The sequence below is a fragment of the Sarcophilus harrisii genome, chromosome 1 (genome assembly GCF_902635505.1).
Source record: "Sarcophilus harrisii chromosome 1, mSarHar1.11, whole genome shotgun sequence".
Classification (NCBI taxonomy): Eukaryota; Metazoa; Chordata; class Mammalia; order Dasyuromorphia; family Dasyuridae; genus Sarcophilus; species Sarcophilus harrisii.
Genome location: NC_045426.1, coordinates 105,219,609 through 105,241,925, shown reverse-complemented (window position 1 = coordinate 105,241,925; position 22,317 = coordinate 105,219,609). Strand labels below are relative to the sequence as shown.

The 22,317-nt window shown below is 34.0% G+C and overlaps 1 protein-coding gene across 6 annotated transcripts in view; it reads left to right on the top strand.

Moving 5' to 3' along the window:
- The window catches only part of CCDC171 (coiled-coil domain containing 171), a 418,598-nt gene extending 400,719 nt beyond the window's left edge, over positions 1 to 17,879 (top strand). For 5 of the 6 annotated variants that reach the window (XM_031961543.1, XM_031961537.1, XM_023497955.2 and 2 more), the window contains one exon: positions 14,562 to 17,879. In XM_031961543.1, coding sequence (XP_031817403.1) covers positions 14,562 to 14,777 — 216 coding nt within the window. In that variant the 3' untranslated portion in view covers positions 14,778 to 17,879. The remainder of the gene's footprint in view (positions 1 to 14,561) is intronic. The other variant, XM_031961531.1, reaches the window with a different exon arrangement.
- Positions 17,880 to 22,317: the final 4,438 nt, after the last annotated feature.

Here is a 22,317-nt window from a genome sequence, read left to right as displayed (position 1 = left end):
CAATTTGGAATTTTTCTTCGTCCCCACCCCCACTACATTTGACCAGAGCCAATGTTTAGTAATTCTACTCAGAAGAAAAAAAATATTGAACAGATTAGGGGCAGAATGATATTTATAGTTTCCTTGTTATTACTGAATTTTCTACATAACCCAAAAAGTTATATTATAACTTTAAGAGGAAATTCTTTAGTAATGAAAAAGTGGTTAGAAACCCCTTGCCTAATAGTTCCCAGAGAGAGTGGGACATATGTACCTTTTGACCATGTAGGTAGTAATTTAGCAGCTGTGGATGGTGTTTATAGAATCTTCAAAAATATTTTATATAGCTGCTAAGGAAAATGATTTACATCATATTGTTACATTTAATTTTTTCTGTAGGGTCATCTTGTATGAGTTTACTAGTTATCAATTTGTTCTCTTTGAGGTATGTAATTGTAAAAGTTGATTTTAGAAGCTGTTCTTTTGTTAATCAAAACCTCAGGATTTTCTGACCAACTTTAAAAGCTTCATGGCTTTTAACTAGCCAGTTATGTCTTCCCTTCAAATTTTGAAGAAGCGAAGGAAGAAACTGTTATATGTAAAATCATAGCTAAATATAAAAAATTAATAATACCATTGTAGATAAAATTAAGTTTAGAAGGTGAACATTCTTTAAAGGAACATTTGGAGACCAAAATGAATTGGGTATGTATCTACATATATACTTAACCAGGACACAATATCTTAGAGTTGGGAACAATTTCAGAGATTATCCGCAGATCTCACTTGCACAAATCCTCTCTTGACATTCTTAACAGATGGTGATCCATATGTACATGCACACTATTATCTAATTTTCCCTTATATGCCAGGGAGTTTTTCAATGAAAAAAATGAAAGAAACTTCGTTTTTGTTCATTTCTGGTACCTGATTCTACTAACATGTTAGTAGGTAGTAAAAAGGAGTCAGTAAAGCAAAGAAGGAAGAAAAAAATAACCTACAAGGAACAAATAAAGATTTTCTGCAGAAATTCTTAACATGTAAAAAACGAAAGAAATTGCTAGGCTACATGACTTATCAGATATCATTCACTTGTATTCAACAAATATTAAGTATCTTCTCCTGTGCTAGATTCTGGAGATATAAAGACCAAAAGGAAATAGGCCTTACTAGTGGTATACTGGTAAATGTTTAATAACTGTAAAAATATAGGTGATCCAATTTTAAGTTTAATCTTTATTATTAACATTTCCTCCATCCAGTTTCTCAAGTCTCAACAGTCAAGAAAACAATGTATCAAGCTCTGATTAGTAGTTTTTGTCCATTTATGAAATGTAAATGCTTATACTAAAATTTTAATGAATACTCTTGAGCCCATACAAACTTTCTTTAGCACATTCAACTTTTCCTTCCCCTCAGTTATCAGTACAGCTTTGGACTTTAAAACTTGGACTTATTAATGGAAGTATCAATTGTTCCATCTAAGCTTCTTTGATAAAGAAAAGATGGACAACAAAATGCCTCAGCCTTCATCAGAACTTAGAATTTATAATGATTTAATACCTTTTGGGGGTATTAGCGTGTGATTTCCTTCCACTGATAAAATAGCTAATAATTTCATTTTAGAATAAAAGTCCATTGGAGTTTATTGATTTTTAACTGTAGATTCTGCATGTCAGTCTTCCAAAAGGTAATGAGATCTTAAGAGATCTTACTTAAGAGAAACTTAATGTCCAGAATAAGGAAGGTGAAAAAAAAGGGGTGGCATTATCAAACCTACATTTATGAAAAGCACTTTGATATCTATGCAAAAGATAGATTAGAGTGTGTAATGTTCTTCTCTAAAATATATTGTTCTCCTCTGGGAGATGACTAAGAACCATTACATTGAATTCCCAGTCCCTATATTTTTGCCTACCTGCATTTTTCCTTCACAGGCTAATTGTACAATATTTCAGAGTCCGATTCTTTTTGTACAGCAAAATAACTGTTATGGACAGGTGTACTTATTTTGTATTTAATTTATACTTTAACATATTTAACATGTATTGGTCATCCTGCCATCTAGGGGAGGGGATGGGGAAAGGAGGGGAAAAATTGGAACAAAAGGTTTGGCAATTGTCAATGCTATAAAATTACCTATGAGTATAACTTGTAAATTAAAAGCTATTAAAAATTTAAAAAAAAATATATGTGTATATATATATATATATATATATTGTTCTCTGGAAGCAGGTTTCTTGGGGGGCTTCTGGAGGTAACCTTCATTTTAGTTCAGAGTAATCACCCCGAATGCAGCCAGGAGTTTAAGTCCAAATCCTTTATTGTCTCCTTCCTGGGGCCTGGTTAGCTTTCTTAGAGGCCTATCTCTCTCCTTGGTTCTGAGAGCTCTTGCTACTAGTCCTTTGCCTCTGCCAGCTTCAGCCTCCAGTCAGCACAAAAGTGGTAGATGGAATGAATCTGTCTCCTCCTCCGAGAGTGGGCTTGTCCTTTGGTGGGCTCCTCCTTATATATATGCTCTCTTAAAGGTGTGAATCTTGTGGAACTCTAATAAGTACTAAGTACATTAGTGAACTAGAGGACTGTTAAGTACCATGCTAAATTAGATAATTATTGTCTCTATCAATTCCAGTGACTTAGTACCTTTTAAGAATTTTAACAAGAGTGGAAAGAGACTTGAAGCAGGAATACAGATTAGGAGGTAATTGTAATAGTTCAGGGAAGAAATAGTGAGGTACTTAACTACACTGGTGATTGTATGAGTTAAGAGGAGGTGAAGGTTATGTGTGGTAATTGAGGTGAGGAAGTCAGGTGGCACAGAGCTTAAGAATAGGTATAATTAGAAGGTTGATGGTCTTTTCAGTTGTAAAAGAGAATTTGGTAAAGTAGTGTGGAAGGAGAATTAAGAGAGAGAAAAAGCAAATATTCAAGAGAAGAAGCTATTTAAGAGGATAGGATAGTGAACAGGCTCAAATCTGCAGGATAGAGATGGGAAAAAAGGTGATAGATTTGGCAATTAAGAACTTGGGTGATTTTGGAAAGAATGGTTTAATGAGTCATAAGGTTTGGAGGTCAAATTGCAGAAATTTAAGAAAAGAGTGAAATTAGTGAATCAGAGAGGTTTTTTGAAGGAATTTGATAAAGAAAAGGAGAAGAGACATAAGATTATAACTTAAGGTGATGGTAATATCTAGGAAGGATTTTTAAGGAGGGAGGAGACACTTAGATTAATTTGTAGTCAGCAGGGAAGGGGTCAATTACCTTATTATTAATTACCTTATTATTATTAAATTAATCCTTCCCATTCCCTTCATTGCCAGATATTACAAAAGAGAAACTAACTGCCAACTGTCTCCAATTCCTTACTTTTCACTTTCTCTTTACCTTAAATTTGCTGCCTGCTCCTGATGCTCTACCAAAGTTGTTCTCAAAGATCATTCTTTGCCTTTTTAATCCCTATAATCAAAAGTTTAAATAAAATGTTCTGAAGTAATCCCACTGTGATATGATGAATGCAAAATACAATGAAATTTTCACCTTCCTTATTCTGGACATTAAGTTTCTCTTAAGTAAGATCTCTTAAGATCTCATTAGCTTTTGGAGGACTGACATGCAGAATCTAGTTTAAAAAAAAACCCACACGTGTTTTTTAAATATATTCTTATTTAGGTCCAATTCCATTATTATATTGTTGTAAAATTGATTTTTGAGCCTAAATTTTGTAATTTTCTTTTCTCTTGAATTTCACCTTAATTTTTCTAGTTCATCAAAATAATTTCAGATCTTAATTCTGTTTCTTAATCTGTTTGCTATTACTTCTAGCAATATGTCAGAAATACATTTCACAGACATATCCAAGTCAGTGATAAAAAAATGTTAAAATATTATAGTGCCAAGGACAGAGTCTTGGGATAACTAGGAAGACCATCTTCTAATATGAAATTTTACCATGAATGATTTTTAATCTTATTGTTTAATTACTTCAGAATCTAACTGCTTATTATTTGTCTTGTCCATGAGAAAAGAGAGTTTATAAAATGTATTGCTGAGATATGAGTGTATTATGACTAGTCTACTAAGCTGATCAAAAAAGGAAAAGTGATGATTACTCTGACATTTTCTGTTTTTGATGAAGCCATGCTGGTTCTTAATGATTACTGTTTCCTTTTCTAGATACTCAAAGCTTATTTCTTCAATTTTATGTTGTAGAATGGGCAAAAATGCCCATTGACCTGAGGGCTACAAATTTTGTGATATTCTTTTTTTTTTTTTTTTTTTTTTTTTTGAAAATTTAGTCATTTGTCCTTATCCAGGCCTTTATTGGCTTTCTCATTCTCCACAATTTTTAAGAGATCATTGTTAGCAGCTCAGTGGCTCAAAATTTCATTCAGGTAAAGTGAATCTGATGAGGTCTAGATATGGGGTACCTAAATGAAATTAGGGTTTAATTGAGGTCTGGTGGCAAGTTTGGGGTACAGGGAGTCAAATAGAGCTCCCCTGCAACCCCTTTGGATTCAGCACAAGGATACGTTGTTAAATGAGGCCTAGTGGCTGTGCAAGAGTCCCCTGTAAGGGAATTTATAGGCCCGAAAAGCTAGATTGATAAAAGAGCTTTATTATGGGGATTGGAAGTAAGGTTAAAGTCTAGTTAATAGGTAAGGAGGATAAAGAGATAAGAAGGGCACCAGAAACAGAATTTCAGTGGACAGAGGGTCCTGACATTCCAGGTATAAGGCTGGTATGTTTTGACCCTCCACAAAGAGAGGATTCCAGCTTAACTCTCTTTTATAATGAGAGATTCAGCTAAAGGGGCCTGTGGGTAGAGTCCCAGGTTGGTTCCTTTTGGCTTTCAGTGGGGGCTTGAGTCTGCTTGGTGGGGGTTGGGAAACCTGATCATTAGATCAGGGGGCTGGGACAGTCCAAGTTGGCTCAGATCTGGGTGGAGCTGGGACAGGCCGGGATGTTCTACTGGAATTCAAAGGAACCAGGATTTGTGAATTAAAAGTCCTGGTTTCCTGGATTGATGGGGTTGGGAATCAGAAAGAAAGGAATAAATCAATTCTTAAAGGGACCACAACCTACATCAAATCAAACTTATGATCACTGAACGGTATTCTCTTAAAATCTCTCTTTTTTTAATAATGAATTTTTCCTTCCATCAACCCTTTTTGTTCTCCCCTTCTTATTCCAGTTATCATTCTTGATAAAAAGACAAAAATAAAAACAAGATGAGTTGAATAGTTGTTTTTTCTCTTTTAAACATTAACATTTCATTCACCTCAATTCAAGTATTTCTTTGATACTCTTCGTTTTTAACATTTCTTTTACAAGACCACTTTTGTTATCCTTACCATTTATTACTAACTCCAGCTGACTGAGTGTTAGTGCTTTTCCTACAATTCCATGTCACATTTTTGTGCTCATCCTTTCATCTGTTTTTGTTTCTATCTATTTATGATTTAAAAAAAATTTTTTTAAATTGGTTAATGAATTTTCCATATCCTTATATCAATCTCCTTAGATACTCTGCATTTTGTTTCACATTAGAATTATTTTTGTTTGTTTAGAATTTCATTTCCTAAACTTTCCCATTTATAAGAAATTTCCAATATTCTTGAACTGATTTCTTAAGTCAAATCTGAGATCATATGAATCTAAATATCTTTTAACTGAACCTTTTTGAAGTTTTCAATTACATTCTTGTTAAACACTCTTCTCAAATCCAAATTGCATGTCCAATTATGTCCAGCTTTCTTCTTTGTTTTTACTTTCAGTTCTAATATGAAATGATCATTAATCCTCAAGGTTTCCTTTGCCACTGAAACAACAGCTTTTGCACATTCAGAAGAGTTCTCCTCACTGGTTCTTCCATCTTTTGAAAGATAAAACCATCATTAAGACAAGAATTTATTAACCGATTTTCTTTAAGGTAGAGAAAGCTTCAAAAATATATAGATAAGTGATAATCCTCATTTCTGTGTAATGCCACTGGACCAGCTGGTGATCTCTTTCCAAAACTACTTATTTTTTTCCTTTCTCTCCAGTATTATTTTCTCATGACAATATCGCTTCTATCTCTTTATTGTTCTTCACCCAAATGATCTTCTTCAGGCTTTTCTCTTTGGATTCATGGACTTCCTCATGTATGTATAGTTCCTTAATATCATTTTCTGATATAACTCTTCATTTTACTTTTTTGAATCATTTTCCTTTTGAATGATGAAAAATCTTCCACAGCTATATTCCTATCTACCAGTCCTGTGTCACTAATTCACAATGATTCCTGTGAGGTCACATTTGCCTCCTTTTATTTGGATCTACTAATGCAGTAGCTGACATTTATTATTAATGTCAGCCATTAATGATATCTTGTGACAAACTGTTTTCATGCAAAGACCTTTCATGTTATAAATATATTTAAATTGTGACTTCTCTATATTAGCTGTGTGTTTTAGAATTATCCATGTAAAACTACTTTTCAGTTTGAATGGTCATTCTTTCTTGGTTTTTGGCTAGCATCTTAGTTTTTAAAGTTACAGGAAACCCAGAGTCCACCCCCAGTCCATTCTCTTATTTTCAAGTTGAAACAAATATAAAAAGTTACAGAAAAAGACTGTCACTTACCTATCTTTATGTTTTCCAAAATTGAAAAAATTATCAATTGACATTGGATATGTGTATTAGTCCTAGAAATTCTGACCAGTTTTAGTCCATCCCTCTAATTTTATAAATAAAGAAAGTTGGGCTGCTGGAAATGAAGCTATTTTTCTAAGGTTACTCAGTAGGTAGTGCCAGAACTGAGACTAGAATCTAGGTTTTTATGTCCTTGGTCTAGTGTTTTTTCCACTACAGTATGTGACCTTGTTTTTATGGAATGTTATTTGAGAACAATAAATAATCTTGCTTTTTTAAAGACGATAAACTCTGGAGGATTTAATTTAATCATATGTGCAGTATTAAGACACAAGTCTTAGTGTCATTGTTTTGGATACTTCTTTCTACAAAAATGATTTTGATTTATGTATGGCTTATTGAGTGATTATATATAGGACTAATGTTTTCTTTATATTTGCTTAGAAAAATTACTTAGATAATTTAGACATTCAACTCTGAAAAAGTTTATGACCATCGGGCATTTCTAATGATTATATTTCATGAATTTTTAAGTGCATTTTTTTTTTACTGTATCCTGAATATGTATTTAGCAAATAGAACCACTTATAGCTTGCAGAGTAAATGCAAATACTTCCATAAAGATTTGCATGATATCCCAATCTTTATTTCAAATAAATAATTTTTTTTAAAAATTGTACAAATTCAGATATAAGTAATCTCTTTAGATTTTCTCTTATTTTGAAAGTACCTTAAATAAATATGGATTTTAATGGTTTAAAAGAGTGTTTCTGCCAGTCGGTGAATAGTAGTTTTTAAATGTCTATATATTGCTAAAAGTGGTAAAACTGTTTTAAATGTCCACATATTGGTAAAAGTGGTAGGACTGTTTTAATCAATTTTATTCTGATGTGTTTTTGTGTTTTGAAAGTGACTCCAGGTTTACAAAGTCCCTTTTCATGAACAAAATTTCATGTAGGTGTAAAACTGAAAGCACTGAGCTATGGTCAGAGTAAATCTTCCAAGGATCAGTGTAGCTATATTCAAAGAGGCCATTTGATATCACCTTTGATAATTTTCAACTTTCCAACAGCATTGGAATTGGACATAGAGGGTATTGTTTTGTTTTGTTTTTAATTTTCTGACTTCTTTCCATAAGAACAGGACTTCACTGGCCAAACTGATTCCATCTCTTTCTCTGTTGATTCCACCTTCCAATTGTATGGATTTCTTGGCCAATGTGCTTTTATCCAGTAGAATATAAGCTTCTTGTGGCTTAGGAATGATTTTTATTATGTTTTTCTTTTGCATCTCTAGACCCTCATACAGTACCTGGCACATATCAAACACTTAATATACATTTGTCAAGTTGAATTGTGAAACCTTTAAAAATTTGTGTAGTGGAAATTATATATTTTGTCTTTTATGATCTAGTCTGTTTCTGATAACAGATTTTCCATTACTTTTAGTTTCAACAGATTTAACTTCTATCTTTTCTACTTTCTTTCTGCTGTGATTTTTTATGTTTAGTCACTTGTGCATTTGGAATTTATTGTGCATTGTGGCATAAGATGCTGATTTAATCCTGTAATTCTTCTAAAAAAATTAGGGCCCTTCTCTAGTCTTTTTAGACTGAAGAGAAAAACAAAATCTAATATAATATAAGTTAATAATGATAAATTTATAGTGCTGTACTGGCTTCATAAACTAATCTGAAAATTATATGTAATGGAAGCAACTGTACGATAATTCATGTGTAAAGGACTTTTAGCAAAGCATTTAGTAAAATCTCTAATGCTATTCATGTAGAAAATATAGAAAATTGTGGATTAGACAGTAGTATAAATAGATGGATTCTGAGTTATTTGAATAGCCAGATCCAAAGTGTAGTTATTAGTAGTTCAAAATTGCTTTAGAAGACAGTGTCCATTTGGATCCCTTGGGGATCTGTACTTGACTCCGTGCTATTGGACTGTAATGGTTCAAATAGAACCATTACAGTTTGCAGACTGAGATATAAATACTTCCATAAAGATTTGCATGATACCCAGTCTTTATTTTTTATCAATGAACTGAGCTAAGCCTTGGATGGAATACTTATAAAATTTGATGTCACTGTGATAGGGAGTTAGGTAGCACTCTGGATGACTTAGTCAGGATTCAGAAAATTGTGACCAGTCAGAATATTGCGCTAAAGTTAATAAACTGATATTTAGTGATATGTGTAAAGTCCTACTCTGGTACCTTTCAAGGTATGAGGGACTTTGGATTCTCAAAGATTGTGGGCAACTAGGTGGTGCAGTAGATAGGGCATTAGCCCTGAAGTCAGGAGGACCTGAGTTCAGATCTAATCTCAGACACTTAACACTTCCTAGCTATGTGATCCAGGGCAAGTCACTTAATCCCAATTGCCTTAGCAAAAATCCCCCCAAAAACAAACAAACAAACAGAAAAGACTGTGACAACAGAATGTAAGCTCTGGGAGGTTCAGTGATGCTGAACAGCTTCACATATGGCAATAATAACAGAATAAGCCTATTTTCTAAAGACATCCCAAGAACATTCAAGAATAAATGTAGGAGGACTACAAAGAACAAAAATAGAAAAGATATGCAAAAAAAAAAAAAAAAAAAAGAACAAAAAAACCCTTCAAAAACCTCAAGATAGTATTTTCCTCATCAAGAATAGAGTAACCAGCACATTTGCACCTAACATCACAGTCCCAAATATGCTTTTGGACAAGGGAGAAAAGGTACTAAAGAGAACAAAGATGATAAAAGCAGTTATATTGTACCAAATGTCTCTAAAGGATGTCTATACTGGAAGTCATATCACTGTTAGAGCATTGAGGCCTTAATATGCAAAATAGCTGAAGGAGGGGAAAAAGAGCAAAGGGAAGGGGGAAAAACCTATTCTTGAGACTTTATTAATGCCCCCCTTCCCCCAACCCAAGACAACCAAAAGAACATCAATAACTATTAAACACTATATCTTCTCTCCCATTTATACAACATCATTATGAATCTTCCATACAAAAACAGTACTGCTAAGGATATAATTAAGAAACAAATAGGCATTTACAAGTGATTTTGAACAAGGGAGCACATTATTATTTCATAGATGTGAAAAACAGATCTTCTCTTCATTGTTTGTTACCAAAAAACCCACTTTGACTTGATTAAAAAAAAAAAAACAGCCTCCTAAAATCTCTTTTGCAAGATCTCTTCCACCCATATGTCAAAATTTTTTGACATTGTCCTTGAATGTTTCCTGTTGAATAACCTTCTGATTTCAAATATCAGATGGGACATAAAATTGGAGATGTATGCTCCCCAAAAGTATGCGTATTGCCTAGATCTCAGCATATATCTGGATGTACACTCTATAGAACTTGTCCAACATATGCCTATCTTGGACAGACAGTGCAGACAGACTTAAGAGTGTGTTCCAATGTTGAATTTCAGAAGGAGGACAATGGACTGGATTGCTTTCAGGACATTGCAGATACTGACACAAAGCTTCTTATGAAAGCAAAGGATCATCTTTTTTAGTAGGACCATCTTACTAAAGCAAAGTTGCTCTGTGACAACAAAATATGGAACACAAAGAGAAGTAGTAAAAATAAGTATCACACAGATGATAATGGAGAGGCACAGAGTGACTGCAGTGAGAAACTCTGAAGAAGAGGAGAGGTAAAGAAACTTGTATGGTTATGTGGCAAGAAGGAATCCCCTGATGTTATCAAATGAAAGAATATTTGTAAAGCATTTAGCATGATCCCTGGCACATAGTAGGTGCTATATAAATGGTTTTTTCTTCCCCATTTACCTTCACCTTCAATAAAATTCTGGGAGAACCTGGACAAAATATGCACAGGTTGAGCAGATGTGGATAGGTGGCAATCTGTAACGATGACAAGTAACATTTGAGGAAATATAAAATATTACACTGAGGTTTAAAGGTGAACTTCTTAAGTACAGGATGAAGGAAGCATATAGATAAATGATATCTGAAACATATCTGAGTTTTGGTGGATTGGAAGCTCAGTAAGAATCAACAAGATGATATAGCAGTCAAGAATAACAATTGCAATGTTAGGCTGCCTTGAGAAAGGCATAATTGCCAGCAACATGGAGGTGATAATTCTTCTGTACCTTGACCCAGTCAAATCATATCTGTAGTATAGAATTAGTTCTGGGAATACATTTTAGGAAGAGAACTTGACAACCCAGAGAATGAGTGTCCAGAAAGTTCATGTCATTTAAAATCAGTTGAAGAAACTGTCGTTGTTTAATGTGATAAAGAGAAAACACATCAGAGACTTTGGAAGATCTGTCAAGGGGAAGAGAGTAAATGAAAGTCTGGATTAATAATTGCAAGTTACAAAGCTTAGTTTATGCAATTGATTAAAATTTTAGAGTCTAATAAGACAAAGGAATGTATAGATCTAATGACCCATACAGGAAGAATATTTATTTGAGGTTATATGGCTGCTTATTCTGATATAGAATATTTTTTATATACTTTGTATAGAGTACAGAAAGTACTCTTGAAAAAATATGTTTCTGTATTTCATTAAATGTCAACTGAAGTGAGGGCCTTACGTTCATTTACAAGGAGTGTGGTGCAAGAAGAACTTGGCTTGGTGTTAGGGTCTTAAGCGGAATGGATTGCTTTGAGAGAAATTGTGGATTTCCCATCACTAGGAATCTTTGAGCAAAGGCAGAGACACCTTTTTCCCCATATGTTTTAGAGATTTTTTTTCTGATATGAGATTGACCTGAAGACTCCCAGAAAAAAATCTTGATCTTGACTTCTGATTCTGTGACTTGAGGGTTTATTTAGTTAACCACAAAACCTGTCCTGTGGTGGGATAATCAAAAAAAGCCAATCAGATTTTAATAGATGTGATACATTACTAAATGGATGCATGCTCATCCAAAGTAAGTGAAGTGATAAGTCTTGTATGTCAGACCACATCTTGAAGTACTGTATCCAGTTGTATCATATTTTAAGAAGTTGGAGGGTGTAGTGTGCTTTCTAGAGCCCCCAAATTGGGGGCTTTCTAGAATCCCCACACTGGGGTGTCAAAATATACTGTCTGGACTAGCTCTCCGGAGGATCTCAGGACCAGCCTGAGTCCTTGGTCTTAGTGGAAGAGTAAAGAAGGCAGGAGACCCATGAGGATGGTCTAAGATGGAGTCCAGAGTCTTCTTTGTGTTTGTGGCTGAGACTCTTCTGTATCTGTCTGAGATTCCCAGATCCCAGTCCTCTCAGCCCTTAAATACCTTAATACGATTACATCACTACAGCAACTGAGCTTGTGCTAACTATAGCCTTTACATCACCATATAGCACTAAGTATATGCTTAACTAGAGAACCATTATCCCATCAATCACACTGAGTAGGTGCTTAACTATAACCACCCTGTTGTCCTTGATTTAAGTACATCTTTGCAGAGTTCTGGTTCACTACAGGAGGGTTTCTGGAGGAATGTGAAACAGAATAGTAAGAGGACTATAGAAAGATTTAATGATATACCTGAGGATATTTAGAATGAAGAAGAGAAAACAGGGAAGAAAATGATCATAGCGTTCAAATGCTTGAAAGATTGTTCCTTGAAGAAGGAAATGAAAGAGACAGACAAATCTACCCTTTCTGCTTGGCCTAAGAAGTCAAAATTAGGAATAAGAAATGGAAGTCACCAATAAGCAAATTTTAACTGCAAAAAAACCAAAACAAAACAAAAAACCCACAACATAACAATTAGAAGTGTCAAAAGTGGACTAGATCAATTACTCAGATCATAGTGAATTCTTTTTCATTTAAGGTCTTTAAGAATTTTCTGTCAGAAATGTTTTTAGAACAGCTCTGTAATATGACCTTTAAAATACCTTCTTACTGATATCTTCTTACTCTGATTCTTATACACAATTTGTGTTAAATCATGCTGTTGTGTTGGAAGCAACTTTTATGAATACTACATGTAAAAATTAAGAGGGAAAGAAAAAGAAAAAAGAAAAAAATGAAAACTTTCTTGGTATATACAGTCCCGTTACCCCAACATGCTTAAATACCCTCCTTGTAGTTTTAGAACAGGCGGAAATAACAGATACAGTTCATTTAACAGATGTTTATCAAATGCTTACAATATGGGATAAAACATTAATGATGCCTGCTATTGGCCTCAAGGAGCTTATGCTTTAGTGGATAAAACTTTCATGTAGATTTCACATGGATTTCTACAGCCAACCAGAAACATCTGAAAATGTAGTTTTAGTATCAAAAAAAATAGTAAAATGCTTGACTCCTAATCCTTAAATCTGTGAGATATATCCATAGTTAGAGATATCCAAGCCGGTTCCATGTGGGATGACTGGATAGATGGCAACTACGGTTTCCAGGTTGGAGTTTTTGAGATTCCACAAACTGCTATTGATTAATCTGCTAAGTAACTTATTTCATAATCATTAGAGTTCTTTTCCTTCCTTAGGGGTGGGTTTAAATAGCTTCTTCATCTATCAAGTCAAATATGCTGCCATTTTACTTGTCTTTTTAAGGCCTAGCATAAAAAGGGATGATTTTTGTCAGCTATAAGCTTGCAGTAGAGTATCAAGAAATCAAAAGAGCCAACATCAAAGAAAATTGCTGAACTAGGTGTTAGATGTAGCCATTGATTTTTCTCTAGTTGTGTGTTAGAAAAAAACCCCACAAAAACTGTGAAGTATACAACAGTGGAATTCCTAATATTTTCTTAAAGTCATCTTTGGCTTTCTTTTATTTTTTTTATGTGCAGAACTTATTTTTGGGTTATGCTTAAACATATTAAGGCAGCTTCTAGAATATATTAAAGTTGTCTATATTGCACTATATAAAGTCTATATCATACTATGTTGTGGTCAAAACTGTTAAGCGAATCTAGGGGGAAAAAAAAGAAACTACATTTCAGAATTTGTATCTTAACTTGAAGTCTCACTATGCCTCTAATATTAGGCATGTTGGTTTATGTCATCCTGGAATAACTCCAGCATACAATAGGTTACTATTTCTTTTATCGTCTCTACGTTTCCTAGAAATAATGATCAACTTTTGATGCTCAGATTCTCCACATGCTAAATATAAACCAGTGCTTACTTTTGAGTCTTAGGAGTTAAATGGGGAGCTTTTTCAAAGTATAAATCAAACTTTCAGGTATTTCAAGGGTGTATAGCATGAAACATGTTTGATCTTTAATAGCTTTCTGATTCAGACAATGTTTTAAAATATCCAACAAATTGATATTTTTGTGTTGCAATCACATGTACTAAAGTTTGTTCAACTGCAGTTTTAATCACATAGAATAGTGACTTTAGTTTTAAAGGCAAAGGCAAAATCTCAGACAATGAGCAGCAATATTGCTCCAAATTATAATTTATGCCCTAGAATAATATCATAAAGTGGACACAAGCATAAGTAATTTTAGTTAGGACAGCTAGATGGCAGAGTGGAGAAAGAACCAAACCTGAATACAGGAGGATTCACCTTCCTGAGTTCAAATCTCCCTTTCTCCCTCCTTCCCTTTTTTTCCTTACACCCTTCCTTTCTTTCTTTGAGATTAAACAGACTTATATAGACCCTAAAATAAGTGAGACAACATTCTTTAATGTTGATCTGCTGGTAAACATATACAAAGGTTATTGTTTGCAAGATTATATTAATTATTTGATATATCTTTTTCAAATTCCAGTGCCTGGATGAAACTTTGTTAGAAGTGCTTTGTGCTAGCTAGCAACAAACAGTTATTATACAGATGCATATGTATTCAATTGAATTTATTTTAATTTTCAGGTGTTTATATATATTATAACATTAATCTCATTTACATTGAAATAGAGGTATTACAAACTTATTTAATATTTTAGTCATTATACTTGACTTCTTTTTCTTTCTTTCTTTCTTTTTTTTTTTAATCTTTTGTGCATCTTTCCAGGGATCAAGAGACCATTCAAATCTCTCCATTTCTTCAAGAAGTACTCTTCATGCTGACCGAAACATGAATGGGGATTTCTTGCCACTGAAAGCTGAACTTGACACAACTTATACTTTCTTAAAGGAAGCATTTGTAAATAGTTTGCCCCGGTCTCAGGCTTCCCATTCCCCTGCTGTGAATATATCTACTAATTCCAAAAGAACAATACAAAATTGATTCTGATTTTTATGAAAATAACTTGGAAGTTATATTTAAGAATTAAAACGCTATGTGAAGGATTTTCTTATCACTTAAATTTTGTTTCAGTATATATGACAATGATTTGTCTTTATCATTAATTTGTACGATTCCTCAATGTCTGCCTGTGTGTGTGTGTGTGTGTGTGTATTTCTTGCATAATGAAATAACCAACTTGTATTTTTTAAAGTTTTATTTATTATCATAGTTGCTCATTTTTATGTAACATATTTTTAAATGTTAAAGAATGACACATTTTGGGTAATTTTCCTCAGACTTAAAAAAATCAATAAGCCATTTTAGTCTCTATCTATCAAAGTTGTTTCATACTTGTCTATTTTAAAGCAGGGCTGCAATACTTTAATAGGATCGAGAGAGCTATTTGAAATGTATGCCAATGATTCCTGTCATTTCATGGCAGCCCTGCCATGGTTCACTGAGCCCCCTCTTCTCTCTTGTCAGCTCAACTGAAGACAAGCATTTAGTTGCAAACTTTAAGCAGGTTGTGCAAAACAGAAATGATGTGACTGCTTCTCCTCCTGCACAATAATGTCACTCCTGGTCAATGTGAGAAGGTCAGGGTGCTCCTTGTAAAGCTACATGATACCATTTGCCCATTTGAACAAGTTAAGTTAACTGCTGAATCTGGTCCCTGCAGGCGTTGAAAACTCATCCTTTTATCAACTGCATTTGATAAGAAAGTCGAACAATTGTGCAGGGAGAATTTCGATGGTATGTTTATGTACTTTATAAGGACAGTTCCCAAACCAGTGTTGCAGGTAATATATTTAGGATAAGCTGCAAGACTTTAAGGTAATGGCTGCCTTGACCTTCAAAACAGACTCCTTTTTTGTTGTTGTTGGTAGGACCCAAGAGTGACGCCCATCTTCGATGCTGACAGAATTTAAAACGAGGCCATTGCCCTGCATTTTCTGCCTTGTAGCACACCAAAGTAAAATTGTATGTCAGGCCGAGATGTCGGGGAGCTGACAAGACGCCCCAGTGACATTTCAGCTGGAAAGAGCAAGTGTCTCGCAACCAAGTGGTCAAATATCAAATAATAGGTCAAGCAGGAAGGAGCTGAGTTCTAACCACAGAGAGCTTTCTGGGAACTTACTTGACAAGCGTTGGGCGCTCTGTGGCTTGACAAAGTGATGTTCTGTTGGGCATCGCCAGCCTTCAGGAGATCCGACGCTGACACTGATTAAACTCTTTAACCCTTAAAGGTTAGATCCTCACAGTTTGCATTGTGGTGAGTGAAGAACAAAAGAAAATTTGTAATGTGTAATTTGCTGTTGTATTAATCAGTGTACTCCACGATGCTATTAACTTTGGATCAGCACTATTGTTCTCAATAGCGTTCTGATACAAAATCCATATATGAGATTGCTTTTCATCATGAAGTAGTGATACATTAGAAAATAACATTGTCTTTTAGAATGTACAATGTCTTATGCTTCATCCAAGGGGGCATTTGGTTCTAATTTTACTGATGACTGGAAATTGTTTTATTTCTAATGGCAAATAAAAGTGATACACAAATATTTATATTAGCAAAATTAACCAAATGATGTTTATTTCATCTTAGGTAACAAAGCAAACATGATAGTTAATATCTATGAGGGTATTTTATCTAATAAGAAGTTTTATATATGTGTGTTTCTTTAATTTTTTTTTTTTTGTTAAACTGAATCTTCCATCAAAGTGTTCACAATGTCTTTACTTTTGAATTTTCCTCAAATCTCCATTTTTGTTTTTGTTTTTGTTTTTAAACTAAATATTTTGAGAGATAGCATGGCAGAATAGGAAAAAAAATTAGACTCAAAATCCAAAGACTTGGGTTTAAATTTTTCCATTGATAGTTTATCATAGTGATTTTGGGGAATCATTTCATCTCTTGGGGTCAGTTTTCTTATCCATAAGAGAGGTTTAGAAAGTTTGTTGTAAACTTCAACATGTTATATAAATGTCTTAACATCACCATCATCCTGCATTTTTGCAATTATACAATTTCAACTTCAAATAATTACAACTCAGGCAAGTAATTTATTTTGTCTATTCTGTGTAAATAATAGAACCATTTTTTCTCACCTCAAAAATTTTTGTTTTCCATTTCCATTCAGTGATTAGGACATTTTGAATGTTAAAGATGCTGATGTGTTTGTTATTTTGGTATTGGTATTATCAACAGCCTTACACTTTAGCAAGAAGTTATATTCTAATGTATAGTTGATAGATAGATATTGAGTATATGTAAAAATTGCCAGACTTGAGTAAACTTTAGGTCAGACACACCTTTCCTCATTTTCATCCTCTGCCCCATGTCTTAGGAGAGAAGAATCCCAGAATTATTTTTAATTCACAAGTAAGCATGTTCACATTTCCCATACAGCAATTACTAAAAAGGCCATAGAAATGAACTTGAGTCATCATTATACCATTGCATTCACTACCAAATGTACTGTTATATTTATACCATATGCTTTTTTTCCCAAAGTCAGGCTCAGCAGGAGGAAAAGATTTAATGGCATATCCTATGGAGATCTGAGAAACTCTAGACTGCTTCTGAGCACCTTAGTGACCAATTGCTGCATATTTGAGATCTGTATTGCATTGGCAAGAACTACAGCTATATCAGCTTCCTAACCTCCTTAAGAATGATCTATAGAGTAGCCTTTTCTCAAGAGGATAAGCTCAAATATTTTTGTAGAGGGAAGGAAGTTTTACTTTCCATGTCAACATGTGGATTTGTTACTGACCTTCTGTGATGTAGAAAAATATTCTACATCTACCCTCAACATGAAAGGGACCATGAAGAAACTATGCTGATACCTGAGTCACACTTCTTTACAGATGTGTCTGCCAGAATTTTCATTATAAATTCTTATTTTGGAAGGATATCTTTCAACTTCAAACATATTCATGATCTGTAAAAATTGACATTTAAAGATGATTTGATTATTATAAGCTTAAGTTTTGTAAGTACAAAAATAATACCTTAAAGTTTGATTGACCTTCACTAAATATAACAATCATTTTGATCATTTTTAATTTTCAAAACATGTGATAATAAAATTATAATAAAATCAAAACTGTTTCCAGATTAATTTTTACTTTGTTCTATTTTTCCCCTTTCATCTTCCCCTCCCCTATTCCAAGCAGGCAAGGTTAAGCAAGGTTATTTTTATGTGTACATATATAGAGATATACATACACACACATATCTTTTCTACTCAGTTAATTTCTTAATCTATAACATCCAATAACATCTATTCAAACTGTAAAATTCACAGTCTGACTCAATTTACCTAGTCTGGCTCCTGGCAGCTTCACAGTTTTATCTCACATTATTACTCTTCATTCATTCTGTATTACACTCAAACTAGATCACCAAATTTTATTAAATTCAATGTCTGACTCTCACTTCTGTGCATTTTCACAAGCCATCTCCTATAGCTAAGATGCCTTCTCTTTTTAACTTTACTTTTAAGCTTCATAAACTTCATAAGGGCAGAATTAGTCTTTTGCCTTTCTTTGTATCTCTGGTCCAGTGAGTGATTGTCACAAGTAGACCTTTAATATGTTTATTAACTAAGAATTCTCACCATCCTTCCAAGATATGGCCAAGTGGCCATCTACTTTGTGAAATCTTTTGTGTCTCCCAAGATTGTGATTCCTTCTGTCCCCAGAACCTTACAATGAATTTAGTTATCTATTGTACAGGTTGTACCTCTCTTTCTCCATTTCTATTCCAGTATAACACAAGCTCGTTGAGGCCAGGAACTCTTGGGGTATGTTTTTGTGTCCCTGATGCTTAGCATTGTATGGAATTGAATTGATTTTTCTGCACTATGTTGCAGGTTTAGAAAATTATTCAGATTCACCAATGAATTTTATATTAATTCCATAACCTAGAAATAATGGAAACATTAAATGTAAAAAAGAAAACTCCCAAATTTTATGGGTCTTTTTGTCCTCAGTTGTATGGATTTATTAATAATCAGAAAAAGTTGTTTTAAAGAGTCTCATATGACATGAAACCCAGATTTTGTCCACATAAAAAAGAACTCACATAAAACCAGTGTGACTAGGCAGGATAAGGGCTTATATTATAAAGCACTTTGTACAGATTTTGTAAAGTATTTTAGCGTTATAAAATAATAACTAACTCATAACTTATATACTATTTTAAGATTTGCAAAAGACTTTGCTCTCAGCAACCACTTGAGGCAGGTGGTAAAAGTATTGTCATCCAAATTTTACAGAAAAAGGGAAACTGTAGACTCTTAAGAGCTAAAGTGACCTCTCTAATGTCATTTAACTAAAAGACTGTTGAGATCGAATTTGAATCTAGAACTTTCAGTACAAATACAGTGCTTTCAAATTTGGTTGGAAAGCTTCTTGTAAAGGAACTAAAACTCACAGTAAGTCATTTCCCCCCTCTCTTCTACCCTTCTACTCTTCTACCCCCAACCTATACAGGAATGAAACCTACTATTTATTCAAGTTTGCAAATGCATCTAAGTCCCCATTAGTGGGAATAATAGGTCTCCGTCCTAGAAAGAATAGTATATATTTGAATGTGCACTATTGGAAATTTTAATCATTTAAAATAGGGTAATTGGTTCCAGCCCCATGGAAATATGCAGTGTGAATTCGAGTAATGCATCCACTTCATGGAATTCATTATTCCTACTACTCTGGACCTATGTAAGTCATTTGCTACTTCCCCAAAATAAAGATTTATGTAGGGTGAACATAATTACAAAAGCTAATGAAGGTCTTTTCAAAACCTATCCTGGACTAGGAAACTTTCTCTCTTTATTAACAAGATGCTTATAATTTTTGAAAAGTGGCAATCTGATCTTAAATTATCCCAATTAGATATCAGCATAACTCAAATCCCCTGCATAACAGACACTTTTCTTGCTTTTGGAAATATCAGCCACAATCCTTTTGTATGCAGTTAGCTAGCAGTTGGTCACATTATCATACTCTAATATGACAGGTTTTTCAGATTTAGTACTTTTTTGATTCTGTCACTTTTCTACAATTAAAAAGAATGCGTACTTTTAAAAGAAAAGATAAGTGATCATTTAAAAAAAAACTTCAAATGCCTTCAAATTTGTCTTAATTTTTGGTTAGTCGCTTATTTTTATATATTCAACTAAACTACAGAAAGATATTAATTGGGACTTATGACTCATATAGATGGAGAGCAGATGAGCTGATCATCGTGGTACTGGGCTGAGAATCAAGAGACCTGTGGTTCAGAAATCAGTTCTGCTATTTCTTCATTGTGTAATTTTTTGGGAATGTAATTTCCAAATTCTGGGACTCAGTTTGTACTAAAATTATTTGTACCAGATGATGCCAAAGGTATTTTCCTGCTCTATAAAACCATGAGACCTCTTATACCATTTTCTTTTAATATGAATGCAATTTTGCATCCTTAATTACCTGAATTTCATACCTAGAATTTCACTTGTGAATGAATATTGGTAATACTCCTTCACAATATGTAATAGGCAATATTTAAATTACTTTATTACATCAAACCAGGATCTTAGAATTAAGATCAGACAGTTGGAAGGGAGGAGGCAGAACAAGTAAGATGATGGAGCAATTTTTAAAAAATAAAAGGCAATTCAATCTACAAGTCTTTAATGGAGGATTTCCAGCAAAGCTGTGAAATTTTTTTACAAGTCAACACTTGATGGTTTTAATATATAAAAAATTTAATATAATATAAGCTATATCTTTTTAAAATTATGTCATTTAAAATTAACGAAACTCTATTGTACCCTGATTGACTCACATCCAGAATTTTATGTTCAATTCTGGGATTCACATTTTGAGATGGTCAAAGAGTGTATCCAGAGAAGGATGACTCATGACTATGCCTCATGATAATCAGTTGAAGGAACTGGGAATTTTTGTCTGAGGAAAGAAAATTTAAAAGGGAAGGTGTAAACGCTAACTCCCAATATTTGAATGTGTTTTGTGTGAAAGAAGAATTAGTCTTGTTTTGCTTGACTCCAAAGGGCAAACACGGAGTAGCATTGCATTGGAATCTTATTTCTCTGTGATATAAAGAAAGTACCACTTAAGTTGTTGTAAAGTGAAATGGGCTGATTCAGGAAGGCAAGAGATATTCTTCCATTCCGAGACACTGAAGCTTTTATTCTCTACCCAATGGGGAAGTCTTCTATTAATTTTCACAGTGGCTTAAGATTAAATTGTACAGTTGAAAGAAACTTGGATTCCTAACCATCTGTGTGACTGTGGGCCTTCATATCCATGGGCCTCAGTCTTCTCATCTGAAAAGAGGGACAGGGCTGGACGAGACGGCCTCCAAGGCCCCTGCCAGATTCTAGGATCCTAAGCAATATTCCTTGCTGCAAACTGTAATACCAAAGGGTATTGTGGAAGGCAGAGAAATCCACTCAAGGGTTTGGCCTTTAAAGTGTCTTGCTGTGTGGGGTTTGTCAGATTCTTTGGGGTATGTTTTCAAAGAACTGACCTTAATGTTAGTCATGCAGCAGACAACCCACACAAAGCTTTGAGAACTTAGCGGGTTAGTGTTATTTGAAAGCAGGGTTTTTTTCTTTTTTGTGTGTGGTTTAATTGAGTCATGCTTCATTGTCTTTTATAGCACATTAATGCCAGTGAAAAGCTGATTGTTGACAGAGTCCTCCCAGCGAAGCATCCCTAGAAATGTTACACCGCTCTAGGAAAATACTGTAGAAGAAAAGAGTTATTCAGATCTGAAGACGAATTATCTGACAAGCTATCAGATGCTTATAAATATTCACTAGAGGCAAGATTTTAAGGTAGGCTCTCTGTCCTCTGTAGGTCTTGCCTTTTGTGACTTAGGTATCTGTCTCAGAATTGGAAGTATCAGGATCTAAAATGAACAGAATCATGTCTTGTCAAGGCAATAACTTTTTCTTTAGCTCTTGGATACCCCAGTGAAATACTTCCTGAAATAAATACACATAGGAAGGGTAACTGATGGATTCTAATTAATGGGTAAAAAGAGGGTCTCACCATTGCCCTATTTCTTCAAATAATAAGCAAAATGTATTTCCTCTGACTCCTTCTAAACCCCCTTCTGGTAGGAATAACAGAGGTGCCTGTGGCAGTCTGTGCTTGAAAAGTGCCAAAACTTGAACACTCCCTGACAAATAATTTAGGAACTAGGATTCCAGAAGTTCACTATAGTGTGCAGCATGTACAGCCAGCTATTGAACCTATTGTAAATGCTTCTATGATTACATGAAGCACCATCTGTGAATATACTTGAATTTTCCTCAAGGGAAAGGGGAGACACTCCTAATGATTGCTCTAAGGGCTTTGGAGCAGGATTCCTATGAAGTCAAGTTCACATTCAAAACCACAATTAAAACATTTGCAGACTTTATCTTTCAATTTAGAAAATTAGGAGCACTGCTCCTATTAAAATGTTTTTTAAAAAAAATCTTTCCTGGTCCAGGAATATTTGTGCAGACCAATGCTT